The sequence below is a fragment of the Crinia signifera genome, chromosome 4 (assembly GCF_055691185.1).
Source record: "Crinia signifera chromosome 4, ASM5569118v1, whole genome shotgun sequence".
Lineage (NCBI taxonomy): Eukaryota > Metazoa > Chordata > Amphibia > Anura > Myobatrachidae > Crinia > Crinia signifera.
The window spans coordinates 283,551,892-283,568,791 of NC_139220.1; the positions used below are offsets into that span (position 1 = coordinate 283,551,892).

The 16,900-nt window shown below is 45.0% G+C and overlaps 2 protein-coding genes across 5 annotated transcripts in view; one reads left to right on the forward strand and one right to left on the reverse strand.

The window, feature by feature from the left end:
- Nucleotides 1–2,505, forward strand: part of ATP6V1B2 (ATPase H+ transporting V1 subunit B2) — a 36,869-nt gene extending 34,364 nt beyond the window's left edge. Inside the window, exon 14 of the mRNA XM_083184799.1 lies at nt 1,405–2,505. Within this exon, the coding sequence (XP_083040925.1) occupies nt 1,405–1,547 (143 nt within the window). The 3' untranslated portion in view covers nt 1,548–2,505. The remainder of the gene's footprint in view (nt 1–1,404) is intronic.
- A 10,154-nt stretch (nt 2,506–12,659) lies between these two features.
- Nucleotides 12,660–16,900, reverse strand: part of LZTS1 (leucine zipper tumor suppressor 1) — a 39,139-nt gene continuing 34,898 nt past the window's right edge. For 3 of the 4 annotated variants that reach the window (XM_083184802.1, XM_083184803.1, XM_083184800.1), the window contains exons 3-4: nt 15,685–16,308; nt 12,660–14,505 (exon numbers count right to left, since the gene is read on the reverse strand). In XM_083184802.1, the coding sequence (XP_083040928.1) occupies nt 13,999–14,505; nt 15,685–16,308 (1,131 nt within the window). In that variant the 3' untranslated portion in view covers nt 12,660–13,998. The remainder of the gene's footprint in view (nt 14,506–15,684; nt 16,309–16,900) is intronic. The other variant, XM_083184801.1, reaches the window with a different exon arrangement.

Sequence of the window (16,900 nt, forward strand, 5' to 3'; positions counted from 1 at the left end):
AATTGAGCTGCTCCAAATTGGTTTGTAATAATGTCGGAACATGTCATGGAAATTGTGCCTAAAACCAGCAGCATCTTGATTGTGTGCGTTTCTATTGCACATTACGTGCTACATATGGCCTGTATATTTCAGTTTCGGTAGTGAAGGCGTTAATCAGAGTTTAGTAGAGGGGTAGCTCCGGGTGGTCCTGATCCGTCACCCATTATCACTGCAGCTCCTACTGTTCAGCCCTCCTTTAAATAGCTTGCACAGGACTGTCATGTGGGGGAGGTGTGTGTGTGTGGGTGGCAGTCAGTTGCCTTAGCAACCACTGCCTCGTTAAGGGATAATAGCAGCTTTGGTACACATGGATGGGAGCAACAAGGGCACCAAGGGGGGTCTGACGTGGCCTGGTATTAACCCCTTACAGTCTAAGAGCATAGTATTGATGGCTGGTTTTCAGTCAGAGCATGTGGTTTTTACCTGCTACCACATGGTGGCAGTATATAGCAGCATGACCCAGTTATGCAACTATTTAGTATGTTAGAGGCAGACCTAGAAACATAGAATTTGACGGCAGATAAGAACCATTTGACCCATCTAATCTGCCCCTTTTTTTTACCCTTCAGGTAATCTCCACTGTTTTAAATCCTTATTTCTTTGTAAGGATATTCATATGCCTATCCCAAGCATTTTTAAATTGTTCTACTGTCTTAGCCTCTACCACCTCTGATGGGAGGCTATTCCACTTATCCACTACCCTTTCTGTGAAGTAATTTTTTCTAACATTTCCCCTGAACCTCCCTCCCTCCAGTTTCAGTGCATGTCCTCGTGTTCTATTACTACTTTTCCTTTGAAGAAAATTTCCCTCCTGTACTATGTTAAAACCCTTCATATATTTGTATATATTTGAATATTTCTATCATGTCCCACCTTTCCCTTCTCTGCTTCAAACTATACATGTTAAGATCTTTTAGTCTTTCCTGGTAAGTTTTGTGATGTAGGCCATGCACCATTTTAGTTGCCCTTCTTTGTACACTCTCTAATGTATTTATATCCTTCTGAAGATATGGTCTCCAGAACTGGACACAGTATTCCAGATGAGGCCGTACCAATGACCTATACAGTGGCATTATTACGTCTTTTTTTTTCTGCTACTAATTCCTCTCCCTATGCAACCAAGCATCTGACTAGCCTTCTTCATTGCTTTGCTACATTGCTTTCCTGCCTTTAAGTCATTTGAAATAGTGACATGATTCATATGATCTTTTAAACTGGACATGGGGACACTGATTCACATAATTACCGTAAGTGGGGCTGTAACGATCACTTGCCAGGTAAGGCAGCCATGTGGATAGTTATTTATGTGATTATTCTTTCCTATGCCCCCCGGTAAATTTCTGACACCAGTCTCATTTCCTTAAGGTCCATATGATAACCGGACAGTGTACGAGACGCTGGACATCGGCTGGCAGCTGCTTCGAATCTTCCCCAAGGAGATGCTGAAAAGAATCCCGGCAAGCACCATTGCAGAGTTCTACCCCCGAGATTCCTCAGCCAAGCACTGAGATCCTCCCTTACCCCCCCCTCTGTCATTCTGCAGCCACCCCGTTCCCCTCAGATTATGGGCCCCGGTGATGCAGCACAGCAGAAACTGTTTAATATGTGTAAAGTGGCATTTAACATGAAAATCTATTTTAAAGTGAAATATTTTCCAGGTTAAACATTCGCCCTTCTGTAACTGGGTTTCTGGTTGGATGGAGATGATTATTGGTTCCCCTACACCAGGCTGTTCAATATTGACCATGTGATAACACAGCACTGTGTGTAACCCTTGGTGCAGGTCTGGAATATCGAAAATATATATATTTAACTTTAAGATGTTAGAGTATTTTAAAGGAAAGCCACCCCGGTCATTACCGGAGTCAGACCGAAAGTGGTGACAGACTAGTCCTCTCCCAGGCACGCTTGTGGCATGTATTTATTGTGCAGTCATGTGCACATGGCTTACTGTGTCCGCCTCATGCGGGTTACATGTCTTTACTTAGATGTTACTTCTGACTGGAAGTAAAGATATAAAAGCAGTTCTTATGTTTAGTCTAGGTGTAGGCAACAAACGTGGTTTGGAAATATAAATTAAAGTAAGTTCTGCCAGATGTAGACTATACTGGGTCTTGCAGTGCCACAACCGCTGGATGGGACATCGGTGCACACAGTACATATGTGTTGGTCTATGCATATACTAGTCTGTCCTGGACCTTTAGGTGTAAGACTGAACTTTGGTTCTTCCTGCCTTGTATGGTATTGTTTTCTGCTATCATCTGTCTTTTTCTTCCACCCACCCACATTAATTTATGTTCCATTTCTAAATCCAGCGCTCTCGCCCGCAAATCTCCAGGCTGCAGTTCTCTTACTGTGGGGTTTATTTGGTGTTTGTGAACGTGGTACAATAGTTTGTTCCGTAGTCCATTCCATCTGTCAACGGTGTATACATTTATTGAAGATCTAAATAAATATGTAATGTTACATGGTGTACTTCGCATTGGTGTTTATGTACAATGCAGATAGTGGAGACTTGGCAGCCCTGTGCAGAGTGTACCTGAGGGAAGCCTGAGACTCAGATGAGCCACGGACAAAACGGAAAACTCATTAAGGCTTATATACGTTGACTTCACTGTGTATAAGTGCAGGTTTTCCGCATGTGAGTGGTATGTCTGCATTATGTATAAGTGCAGGTTTTCCGCATGTGAGTGGTATGTCTGCATTGTGTATAAGTGCAGGTTTTCCGCATGTGATGGTATGCCAAAGCTGACAGGTTACTACTGGCAACGTCTCTACTCATCACTGCTTGATACATCAACCCCCATATTTTGTGGCTTTCATTAACACTGCTCAGGTGAGTAAATCTACCAACTGCTCCCACAGGTGCAAATCATCAACACATGACCTGTTGGGGTACTTGTGGGTCGGCACTGCGATCCCATGCTCTCGTGTATGTGTAGAAATCAGCCTGTTCTAATTGCTAAGCACCTAAATGAGGTGACAGTTTAATTAGTAGCAGTTTTTTTTTTTTTTTTTATTTCCTCTTGAAGTTAACAAGCATTTAAATCTTTTAAGAGACTAATTAAGGAAAATGGTCGGAGTGAGACAAATTATCCTGTGGTGAGATGTCAGCAGTTAGCAAGTCGCTGAGCGCAGGAACACCGTACGGCAGATTATGTAATGAAGGAGCGACTCTCAGCAGGGTGAGGCATCAGACTGAGAATCTTCATCTAAGTGCTAATAATAGGTGGGAACTGATGAAAAGTGGTTTGGTGTTTATTGAAAACATGTATCAGTTTATCTGGTCTTTAATGGAAAAAGCTCTAGCACTGGAACACTGTTATACCCCTTTTACACCACCGCAAAAACCCAGGTCAGAGACAGTGTAAAGGGTCACGCAATGTCCCTTTACACGGGAATTCTACCCAGGTACTGACCTGGGTTGAACACGGGCAGGACCTTCGTAGAGGGCAGTGTAAATGGGTATGCCGGGTCATCTGACCCAGCTCCCGTTTACATCAATGGGGGGAGGGGGGTGATCCCAACCTGCGGACCCCAGCGTCTGCAGGTTGAATGAGGGGCACACACAGCCTCCGCTGCTGTCTGCTGTACTCTGCAGACAGCAGTGGAGGAGGTGGTGAATGGATGCCTGTGTGCAGCATCCATTCACCTCCCGGATGAGGGCTAGGGGGGCTGGGGGCAGCCCAGCAGCTTACCTTGGTGCTGGGTTGCCCCCAGCGTGGCGATCGGTGGTCTCATCAGGGGTGATTGCGGTCCCGGCACTTGGAGATGTCACCGCAGTGTAAATGGTGACAATCCCGGATCCGACCTGGCTTGGATCCGTGTTCAAAACGCTGTGTCGAATCCTGTTTTTTTTTTGGTGTAAAAGGAGTATGAGAAGATACCAACACGGGGAATACATATAGATGAACGTCTGTGTAGATTCCGGCTGTCAGAATACTGACACCGGCATCCGAAGGAGGGAAGAATAATAGTGAATACCTGCCTAACCCTTCTTTCCCGCAGGCTAAAGCTGGCCATACACTTATGCGATTTTGCCCGATGTCACCTGATTCCGACGCATTGGGGGGAAAGTGAAAAATCCCATTTGTGTTTTTGATCCAATCCGATGTGTGGTCCCACGTTCATTGGATCAGAGCCCCCAGATTGCAAGTGCTGCACTAGAGATGTATCAGATGCGGCAGGATCCGGCAGCCCTTGCTGGTGTTTTATAGGGTGCACTGTATGCGATCCTGCCGCCCGGGAAGCTACTGGGTGGTTCAAAGGGGATCAGCTGTGACTTCTCCACTCAGATATTTTGCAGCAGAGGGGGGTGGGGGGTGCTTAACCCTCTTCATGGCCTAAAAGTACGCTCTCCCCACTGCAGCATAACCCTAACTTAGCTACACTGCAGCCTAAACCTAACCTTTCTGTCCTGCATCTATATGTAACCCCCATCCTTAGTGCCTAACGCTCTCTGCAGCCTAAACCTAACCTTCCCTTTCAGCCTAACCCTAAGTCCCCCCGATTGTGCCTAACCCTCCCTCTTTGCAGCCTAAGCCTAACCTTTCCTCTCAGCCTAACCCTATGTCCCCCGATAGTGCCTAACCCTCCCTTCATACTTACAATCCGGATGCCGGCGTTGGCATCCTCATCAAGTCTGGATTTTGGTGCTGGTCTTTGGCCACAAGTCAGGATGCCGGTGTCTGTATGCTGACTGCTGGCATCCCATCCAACACGATTGTCACAGCATTCCCGAAGCGAAAACCATGACTGTGGAACTGTTCAGGATAAAAGTCAATATATTTGAAGAGAACTATATACTCTTTAAAAAAAAAAGAAAAAGCACAGTTCGTCCCAAATATGGTTGGCTGCTCAGTTGTTTTATATGTAATGAGGTGGTTGAGAATTATCTAGAAAAGAAACACAAAATCCCCCAGCATGCTGCTGTAACCCAGTGCTCTCCTCTAATTCTAAATGTTGGCATAGAACATGCGCAGGTCTTGAAGCAGAATTTGCTGCTGTTGTGGTTTTGTAGCAAAATAATATAGGATCCACTCTTCAGCGTTAGTTTTTGACTCTTCACGCCTCTATCGGAACATCCATGTATGTTGGGCTGCTGGTCATTGCTGGGGAGGCTTCCAAAGCAAAGTGTAGCTGATAAAAGCATTCCAAAGCTTGGAAGATTGGACAGCATGGCAGCATCCATAGGGTGCTTTTGTGGAATATGCTGCCAGAGGTGGATTTAGACCTCATTTGTCACTAGGCAAGAGCACAGATAGATAGACCATGCAGCATCTTTATAGGACTCCAACATACCAAACTGGGTGTAGCCACACTAAATGCTTAGTCACATCCGTATAGTATGGTGGCTCTGGCAATCTGAACGGCACTGATTGTGAGCTACACTTCCTAGGTCTACCAGAATTGGGTTAGGTATTTTATACACATATACTGTTTTATATTGTCAGGTAGAAGGCAGGTTCAACTAGTGTACTTGATGGCTGCCAGCTGTGTCCTGAGTGAGTTTTTTTTTTTTCCTGGACACTTCAGAACCCAGATGACTGCAGTCATAATAGAACAATGAATTTGTATTGTCCCAGCAAATTGTACAAGAGAATATCCAGGCAGCCATCCAAACACTTGAAGTTTAATATGTGGGTCGCGCTTGCACCATGAAAATGATCTTAAATAATCAGGAAGGTCTTCAATAAAATGGTTCAGGCAAAATATCATAATCTATAATACCTAAGCCACATCTCTGAGATTAATTGTAAGAGAATGGTTGATGGAATCCAGCAGGTAGAAGCAGGTCCGCAAGGAAGCCAGTGCCCTGTATTATTCAGCACATCCAGGACGTGTCTGGAAGAACTCATTAATGCTTAAGAAACCGACACCAATTACTAGGTCTAAAAGTTTACATTTCCTTTTTTCCCCCCTCATTATGCACAGACATGAAAAGGTTTTAGTTGATTTTATTCTCTTTTATCTAGATATCCTTTTGCAGGTCTTCATTAAGGGCCTAATTCAGTTGCCTAAGGATCTGAGGCACAGTACAAAGCAGCAATGTTTGGTACTTTGCGCATACAGCCACAGTCATCGTTGCTGTGGGACTCTTGTGCGATTGGCCTGAACCTGACACCATGCATGTGTGCGTCTAATTCACTCCTGTTGCTCATAGAAATGCATTAAGCGGTCATTTTGCAGTGTGGTGATTCCGCGTTACAGGTGTGAATTTAAAGCGAAAAATGGGCACAAGAGGCCAGATTGCTGCAACGATGAGCGCGGCTACTTCTGTATATCGGACCTGTACTGCACGTATAATGTATGGGTCCGATAGTGTATGGGTCTTACAGTGTTGGATGCACTACGGCTGCAGACAATAGATTGATGGTAGGGGGCAGCGATAGGCTCTGTGTTGGAGGAGGCCAGTCCAAAAGACTTGAGATTTTCTGGCCTGATCAGAGCTGCAGTGGCCGGCTATGGGGTCACAGCTGATCTGATGCATCTGCCAGCAGAGAGTGAAACTACATCTCTTTCTCACACATGCACAAACACAGAAGGTAGCAGACTAGCTTTCGAAGCTTTTGCTTCAAGCGGGCTTACTAGTTACTAATATATGCAGGAGGTGTCTACTTATACTGGTTGATGGCATCTACCATCCTCCTTATGTACGCATCTGGGGATTCTGATGACCGTGGCATGGCATTAGGGTGACCAACTCATCCCTTTAATCCGGGACACATTAATTACACAGGTTCTGTGGCTGGCTTTCACCTGGTTTTAAACTGCCACACCTCAAGACTCCATTTCACCTGGTTTTAAACTGCCACAGAACCTGTGTAATTAATATGTCCCGGATTAAAGAGATGAGTTGGTCACCCTACATGACATGTTCCCACTCCTCTCCGAGGGTAAAACCAAACTAGACCAAGTTTCTCTTTCTTATTTAATGCTGTAAATCTTGGCCCTTTAGAACGAGACATTAACCTTGAACAAGAAAGGCTGGGGAGCCAACAACACTTGGACTGACTCTTGCGCCACATCATGGCACAAAACTACTGTCTTGATTCGAAGATAGGCGGTAGTGCTGCACAGCTGCCATCCCATATGCAGTGGCTATGCGAAAATATGCTAATGACACATCTGCCAGGAATTGTACCCAGAGGTAACCGGGAGTCCTATCACATCTGCTGCTTGTGTCCAAAAAATCTCTGATCCTATTACATTTCACCCACTGGATTTGTTTTCGCTGAATGGCCTCGTACATTCGCACTACGATACGTACACACCCGCAGTCAAGCAATAATCATCCTCCATGCAAAATCGTAGCCATGCAATCAGGTCTGAAAAATCCTCAGTGTCTGGGATACCAGTTGAAGGCTGTGCCACTCCCAATATGGCTGCAACATGTGTATGTTTCAGTTGCCATTGTATGATTGCCATCACTTGTTTTAAACAGGGTAATTAGTAAGAAGTGTTTCTACACAGGTGATGGTAATCCTAAATCAAGAGTTAAGTCCAGAAGCCGAGCATTGTGTCCCTCCTGGAGAAGGTCATGTTGGGAAGTGTGCCATTCCACTGTTACCTCCCACAAGCGCCTGATTGTCAATCAATTGCAAATAAATCCTGACTGCAGCATTGTAAGGCCATCGCGGCAGATGCACAGTAGCAAATAATTCTCCACTGCATCCCACATGGACATTGGTGCCATGGATGCATCTGGGCCCTGTGCTCCCACTTTGCTGATTAGTAGAAAAGCAAGCTCAGCAGAGGCAGCAGGCTAAAGACCTGGAGGGAATATAACAAGATTCCAGTATTCTGTGTCAAATACCAGAGGGCACTGAACTATCTTATCCTGATTACCAGGGAGAACAATAACCCCAGAGGACAACTGAGTCTCGGTTCCTCCTAATGAGAGACCGCGGTTAGCTGACTGAGAGCGGGAACCCTTTAGAGATCTGGTGGATGCGTAATGCACAGGTACCAGGAAAGCATATTGCTGGGAAAGGTGTATTTGCATAAAAGTGTGTTCAATTAGCCCCCACTCTAACCACCCTCTCCTAATAATCAGCTCCGTGAGAATTTCTCTCAAGAACAATTATAGCTCATTAGCATGTTCATCTGTTGTGTGTGGGCTGAGAAAAGCAGAGCACACGGTGTATAGTGAGCAGAGCACTTTACTATGCATGCTGGCACACACGCTGTACATGTCTACGCATGCCTGCAGCTGTGCGCTCCCACTCTACATGTGTACGCACACAGACAGCTCAGGATATGGGCACTGTGCTTGGGAGAAGAGAACTGCCCACTGGGCACTGTGTACAAGTATGGATTGGGTACCCACATGTACCGGTTTATATAGGGTTACCACCTCATCCCTTTAACTCTGGACACATATTAATTACACAGGTTCTGTGGCTGGTTGATTTCAAGACTACATATCACCTGGTCAGCCACAGAACTTGTGTAATTAATATGTGTCCAGAATTCAGAAGGGATGAGGCGGTAACCCTAGTTTTATATAATCTGCTTTTCATTCTGTATTTGCAGAGCGCAATGGCTGGAAGCTGTGCTTACATAACGGCTGCGAAACACGTTCTCCTTTCTGTACACATTTGCCAATAATAAAATCCATTGAGGTGACTGAAGTACAAAGGAAACAACTGTTTGAACATGTGTTAAATGCGTGTTCAGGGGCCACTTCAGTACTCAGTAAAGTCTCCGTACCCCTCCTCGTTTATAATGAAGCTGACATAATGGCAAATTGCATCATTGTACATTTCTTCTTTACATGGCTAAACTGTGGTTTCCGCCTATTATCTCTTATTAATAAGGTACGACAAGGGACTAGTATGATCATAGAAGCATGTTAGAACACCTAAAGTCCCCATACTCCGAGAGGAGAAGTCACCTGCAATCCCCCTGGTGCCGCCTAGTACATTCACGGATGGCAGGATGCAATGCAATATATCGTATGCTGTCCTTTTTGCAAACGATATATCGTATGCAATCCCAGCTAAGCCTGCCCAGCTCGGATCCGATGCAACTCGCAGGCAGTGTTTTGCGGGGCGTCACTGAAAAAATGATTTAGGGGGGGGGGGGTTGTTTCCAGGGACCTGGATTGATCCCAAAATGAAGAGGACAGTAATGTGATGGGGGCGGGGCGGAGTGGCCAGTTATTGGCCTAGGGGCATCCTGAATTTTAAATTGCAGTGTGAACGGAATGTGCACGGAACTGTGCACTACATGCACTTTTGGATGCTATTCATGAGATTGCTCACCACAATCACATGAAAAGAGCCCAAATCGCATGTGAATAGCCTAGTCCAGGGGTAGCCGACTCCGGTCCTCGAGAACTACCAACAGTTCACATTTTCCAGACAACCTAGCTGCTGCACAGGTGCGCTCATTACTCACAGGTAAATTTTAAAAGATCCACAGGTGGAGCTAATTACTTCACTTGTGATTCTGTGAGGAGATCTGGAAAACATTAACTGTTGGTAGCTCTCGAGGACTGGAGTTGGCTACCCCAGGCCTGGTCTATGGGCCACTTTCTCAAATAAAAGGTACTGGCAGTCACCTAACATTAGAAGGTGATACACGATTTACACTGTAGTAGCTGATTTTGTCAGCAGTCGCATTGAACCTGAACAATCCTGAACAATCCAATCAAAGCGAATGCAATCCCAATATAAACAGCCAAACAACGTGTCCCTACTTGGCGACCTGACCACCATAGTCGTAGCAAGAAATTAAATGCATGTAATGTCTTTATGTAATATATGTAATGTCGCCCCCCCCCCCCCCCCCACCCCCTTTTCATCCCTGCTTGATGCTGCACTGTGTAATCCACAAAAAATTCCTAGTGTGCGCAAGCATACATGGTCAATAAAGTTGATTCTATTCTATTCTATTTGTCTCATCTGTCCTAGGATGTTCTTCCAGAACTGTAAAGGCTTTTTTAGATGTTGTTTGGCAAACTCTAATCCAGTGTTTTTGGGGCTCACCAATGGTTTACATCTTGTGGTGAACCCTCTACATTCACTTTTGTGAAGTCTTCTCTTGATTGTTGACTTTGACACATAAACACCTACCTCCGGGAGAGTGTTATTGATCTGGCCAACTGTTGTGAAAGGGTTTTTCTTCACCAGGGAAGTAATTCTGTCATCCACCACAGTTATTTTCCGTGGTCTTCCGGGTCTTTTGGTGTTGCTGAACTCTGTGGTGTTTTCTTTCTTTATAAGAATGTTCCAAACAGTTGATTTGGCCACACCTTATGTTTTTGCTATCTCTCTCTTATAGGTTTGATTTGATTTTTTAGCCTAATGATGGCTTGCTTCACTTTGGATCTCATATTGAGAGTCGACAGCAACAGATTCCAAATGCAAATGTAACACCTGGAACTAACTCGAGACCTTTTACCTGCTTAATTGATGATGAAATAATGAGGGAATAGCCCACACCTGTCCATGAAATAGCTTTGAATCAATTGAGAATTTAGGGAAATTAATGATTGAAACAGGGGGAGATGCAGCGGGTAAGAGGTGGGGTCTGATTACAGTAGGGCAGATGATTTGGCTAGGGAGAGATGTAGCAGGTAAGAGGTGGGGTCTGATTACAGTATGTCAGATGATTTGGACAGGGAGAGATGTAGCAGGTAGGGGGTGGGGACTGATTACAGTAGGACAGATGATTTGGATCGGGAGAGATGTAGCAGGTAGGGGGTGGGGACTGATTACAGTAGGGCGGATGATTTGGATAGGGAGAGATGTAGCAGGTAAGAGGTGGGGTCTGATTACAGTAGGTCAGATGATTTGGACAGGGAGAGATGTAGCAGGTAGGGGGTGGGGACTGATTACAGTAGGGCAGATGATTTGGACAGGGAGAGATGTAGCAGGTAGGGGGTGGGGACTGATTACAGTAGGGCAGATGATTTGGATAGGGAGAGATGTAGGGGGTGGGGACTGATTACAGTAGGGCAGATGATTTGGATAGGGAGAGATGTAGGGGGTGGGGACTGATTACAGTAGGGCAGATGATTTGGATAGGGAGAGATGTAGCAGGTAGGGGTGGGGACTGATTACAGTAGGGCAGATGATTTGGACAGGGAGAGAGGTAGCAGGTGGTGGTGGGGACTGATTACAGTAGGGAAGATGATTTGGATAGGGAGAGATGTAGCGGGTGGGGGGTGGGGACTGATTACAGTAGGGCAGATGATTTGGATAGGGAGAGATGTATCAGGTGGGTGGTGGGGACTGATTACAGTAGGGCAGATGATTTGGATAGGGAGAGATGTAGCAGGTAGGGGGTGGGGACTGATTACAGTAGAGCAGATGATTTGGACAGGGAGAGATGTAGCAGGTAGGGGGTGGGAACTGATTACAGTAGGGCAGATGATTTGGACAGGGAGAGATGTAGCGGGTAGGGGGTGGGGTCCGATTACAGTAGCGATATATCACTCCGCAAGCGTATCGCCTAGTGTCCCATTTTCATCAGCGATACTCACTGATGAAAATGAGACACTCTGCCGGGGGAAGCTGCTGCTCCAGCAATCACTTCAGGACTGGTCACTCAGCGACCATATCCCCGGCGATACATGCTGAAATCTCCCCGCATGAACGGGGCTTTAGGCAAAGCCAGTGCTCGCGTCTGTCAATCAGAAGCACAACTGTCACCACCACATAACTGACAAAACTGGTGTACCTGCCATAGGTGCCTGGGGTCCTACAGTATGCTGAAGGAGCTCAATCTTCCCTGTGTAAGTTACATATGTACATTTATCACCATTATTTGGTATATAGGGGTCCTTACAAACTTTTGCTTTAGGACATATACACATCTAGTTATGCCCCTAACAATGACAGAAATGTACTTGATTTTATATTTTTTCCAAATTTATCAATAAACTTTTATCCTAGTAGTGCCATGAAAATATGCTGATACTCGAGGGTGCGGTGATTCAAGAAAGTTTGGGAATGCTGGAGGGAGTGGTCTGATTGCTGGAGGCAGTGCTCTGATTGCTGCAGGGAGGGAGTGGTCTGATTGCTGATGGGAGTGGTCTGATTGTTGGTGTGGGGTGGTCTGATTGCTGGTGGGAGTGGTCTGATTGCTGTGGGAGTGGTCTGATTGTTGGTGGGAGTGGTCTGATTGCTGGTGGGGGTGGTCTGATTGCTGGTGGGAGTGTTCTGATTGCTGTGGGAGTGGTCTGATTGCAGGAGGGAGTGCTCTGATTGCTGGAGGGAGAGCTTGATTGGTGGCACTCCGCACTCACTCCTGTAGTCAGTAGAGCATTAACAAGCATACAGTTTTAGATCCTAAAACAAGCAGACTAAAAAATAGCTTTTTCCCAAGAGCAGTTGTGGTATAGAATTCTTGTATCTAATATAGCAGGTATTATTAACGTATAGTGGGTGGGAGATAAGTTTTATAAATTGCTGTATATTATATTGTATCTGGCTGATGTTAAAACTGTATTTTGTTGCTATGTTATACATGGTAATAACAATAAAGTGTATCGTATCGTATAGCAACCAATGGGAGGCCAGGCAGAGCAGGCGCATGATGTGTCAGGATTCTTCCACTTCCACACCTCATACAGGTACAACCCTGACATTTTATACAAACCCAACTTATACTTATACTAGGTACAATGGTCCTTTAATTGACATTTATTAAGACAGGAGAAGGTACTCACTGTTCTACATAGCAATGACAATCCAAATTCATAGCAGGTGTATCTGTCTAAAATAACATTTTGCATGATATAATTGAAAATACATAATAGCTCTATATGTGTATATAATACACTGGGACATAATCTGGGAGATTTCTTTATTTAAATAATATAAACATCAAATCTCAAATTGTGTTACCCAGTTAGCAGCTTCCAGGCTGCACCAGACACAAAGAGTTATGGCTTCCCGACCCAAAATATTAAGAAGAGGGTTTGGCGTAACATTTCCACCACCCCACATTCACAAAGGCGTAAATATCACAATAGTCACTGAAGTCCCTCACAGTGCATCCCCTGTAGCTATGAGACACGTTCTGCATGTCCGCCCTGATGCCCAATGCCATTGTCAGCTTGTCTAACCAACTATAAAGTGCTACCTGCTAACTCCGCCCACCAGGATCTGACATCAGAAGAGCAATGTTCCCTTAGCGCCGCCTTTCACCAGATCCAAATTGCTCACCAGTCCCAACCTCTGTGAAAAACCAGCACAGTATTATTCCATTAGCACCACTTTCTTCCATAGGTGGCTCTTCTCTGATCTGACTCTTCCTTCTTCTACCAAAGTCCCGTAGAGGTCTGTTCTGTTGGACCCTGTTGATCACCTACCCTGAAATTTCACTAGGATATCGTTACTCCTACTAATGCACCAAACAACACACAGACTGTGTTCGGCACAAGTTCCACAACACATGGATCAGTTGTGGTGTTGTGGTGTGATATGCACAAAATGATCAGGGAACAAAGAGAACCACATAGGGTGTGTTAAGAAGGGCTCTTTGTACACACACACACACACACACACACACACACACAATATACTGTGTGTGTACTCACATGGCAATATACAACCACTTTGTACAAAGCACACAGCAGACACACATGGTACACACAATGCACTCTCTTGCAGACTCTGCTCTGTGGCCCATACTGTATAATCTTACATGGGGGAGATGTATCAAACCTTCGAGAGAGATAAATTGGAGTAACCAATTGGCGTTTAACTATCATTTTATAGACTCTGCTGGATGAATGACAGAAGCTGGTTGGTTGCTACGGACAGCGCGTCCGTTTGATCTCTTTCGAAGGTTAGATACATCTTCCTCTTGACCTCCATACTGTTTCTTCGATTCACCATTACCCTCTAATAATATAGTTCCATGCTCCATTCATTCTGCCTTACGTACAACAAGACATTCACCCAGACTCATATTTGCCCCTTCATACTCCCTTTCCTACCCCAGTCAAATCTCAGTAGCTAATATATCCTGGAAGGAGAGCTCCATATCAGGCAGAGTCATGATGGGTCCGTCGTCCAGGTCTTCTCCACTCAATGCTCGCAGCCTCTGCTCAAGGGATTGACATCGCTGACACATATGAAGGTAGTTTTGCTGCAGCTGGCGCTGGTAACGGATGACCTTCTCCTTCTCGTCTCGCCATGTTTTCCTCTCCCTCTGGAACACATCTGTCATCTGCTCATTGTTCTGGCGTTCTGCCTCGAGCTCCGTGCGGAGGGTTTCCAGTTCAGCCTCTGATAGTACAGTGTCTTCCCGGTCTCCCCTCTCCGACTCTGCTACACGTAGTCTTTCCTCTGCTTCTCTAGCCCTCTGCTCTTGGGCCTCGGCTCGGCCTTTAGTCTCTCGCAGTTGGGCTTTCAAACTGAGAATCTCACTGGCACGAAGGGAAGACTCCTCCTGGGTTTCCCGTAACTGCTGTCGTAGAGATGCAATCTCACCTGATTTCTGGCATACCTACAGGAAACGGTAAAGAATATAAAATTAGGCCTCCTCTTCTGTTATTCTAATTTTTAAGGGCGCTGATTACGGACAAAGGACTCAGTTACTTGAAGTAGTAACTTGGAGAGAAAATGGTCGCTCAGTGGTCAGCTTACTGCTTCACTACACTTGGGTTCCAGACCCACCATGGCCAAATTTGTGAGACATTTTTATGTTCTCCCCAGTATGTTTGTTCTGGAAATCCAAAAATATACAGATATTTTTTATTACATTCTAATATTAATGAACCTTTGTGTTTATGTGTTAGGGAATATGGGCCCCTGATACGAATGACTGAATATGTGTGCATTATATAAATTACACCCAGGGAGAATCCTAGCGAGGGTATCTAGGTAGAGGTGTGGAATTGTGTTTCCATGATCGCACCATTTATGGTTCTGTACAGCGGGACCAGGCCACAATGACACAATTAAATGTACATCAAATAAGTGGGCGGGACCTGAAAGTCTGTTCTCAGTCCTCCTAATATTCCAGGAAATAGACGTGTATGAATGACACTATCCACTAACTGTAATAATTAAGTTAATTCAGAACTCAGAGCTAATAAAAAAGGAAGGAGTAACTCTAAAGTAGTGGTATTTTCAACTCTCATGGAACATTTACATATTTCACTGTACATTCCTTAAACATTTTCTACACACACAGGTACACTACCTATTTGCTTAAAAGCATAGAAAAAGTAAAGTATAGGGGAGAGATGTACTAAGACTTGAAGAGAGATTATGTTGATAGAAATCCCAACCAATCAGCTCCTATCTGCCATTTTATAGGCTGTGTTTGAAAATGCCAGGTGCTGGTTGGCTGGTACTTCATCTGCCTCCACTTTATATCTCTCCAAGTCTTAGTACGTCATCTGTCCCTATGTGTGCACCTGGAAGTGTGTAGAGCGACCATCCAAGCACAGAGCTGCTGAGACATTGCATGGTCTTTGGTACTGAGGGAGCATGGCCACAGGAGTGTGTAGAATGTAAAATGTGTGTTCTTAATTATTGCCTAAATTTCTTTTATATGGACTCCCCACCCAAAAACGATGCTGCCTCTTTATACTTTACCCATTGTATCTTCACTTTTGCATTGCAATGTATTCCTTTCTTTCCTTAGTGCTCTGGGTTCCAACACCCCCTATATTCTCACCTCCCACTGTGTCTCTTCAAGTGATGGGCTAATGGCAATCTTCTTCTCCTTTTCATACCCTCGTACCTTGCTCTCCATGGATTCCCTCTCCTGTGCCACCTGAATCTGTAGCATGTGCTGGCCCCTCTGTCCTCTTTGTGAACTCTGCCTGGACCTGGATATACCTCTGTGACCTTCATCTGTGCTTTCCATCGGCTCTGCTCTTGCCAAGTCTTCACAAGACGGAGGAGACCGTAGGCCTGGCTTAGTGGGGACACTTATTATTTTATTAGCATTGCCACCATCTGACAAGGACATAGCCCTAAGACTCAGCATGTTGCTTCTGGAACTCTGGGTGATGTTATGGGCACTGCCTCCAAAACGCCCTGTTGGCATTAATAAAGCATCCAGTTGGCATGCAGTGCCCAACTTGCTGGGATGAGTGGGAAGGCTGGACATGGAGTTTCTTCCAGATTCCGACATGCCACCGATGCAGTGGCCTGCCCTGCTCTCTGCCTCCCGTGCACGGTCTGGCCGGTAGTAAAGAGAGAGTTGTGGACCGCTTTCCGCAGCTGGGTAACACGTGACCGCCGAGTTTCTGCGCATTCCAGGCTTCAGGGGGGTTGGGCGCAAAGCATTCATTTCCTGAATGGGGGAAGGTAAAAATGACACATCTTTATATGTTCATGTCTTCTACAAGCACCTGGGGATTAGTCTCATTGGGGAAGATGTATTAAGCCAGGAGAAGAGATAAAATATAAGGTTATAGCACACCAGCCAATAAGCACCTAACTGTCAAGTTACAGTCTAGGTTTGAACAAATGACAGTTAGGAGATGATTGACTTGTGTGTTATCACCTTTGATTTTTTTTGTCTTCTCCAGGCTTAATACATCTGTCCCATTGTCACTGAGGGGTTGTAAGTGCAATTCAATCATTACCATATGACCCTACTTCTTTTGATCAAATCATTATAGAAGAATGCAAAAACTAGCCAAATATATTGGTGTTGGACAAAACTGATACAAATAATGGGCCCGAAAAATAAATAAAACAAAAATAAAAAATAATTCTGACAGAAATCATCTCTTAAAAAACTAACTACTGTAGGGCCAGATGTATCAAGCTTCACAAAGTGATAAAGTGGAGAGTGATAAACAACCAGCCAATCAGCTCCTACCTGACATTTTTCAAACCCAGCCTGTAACATGGCAGGTAGGAGATGATTGGCTGGCTGT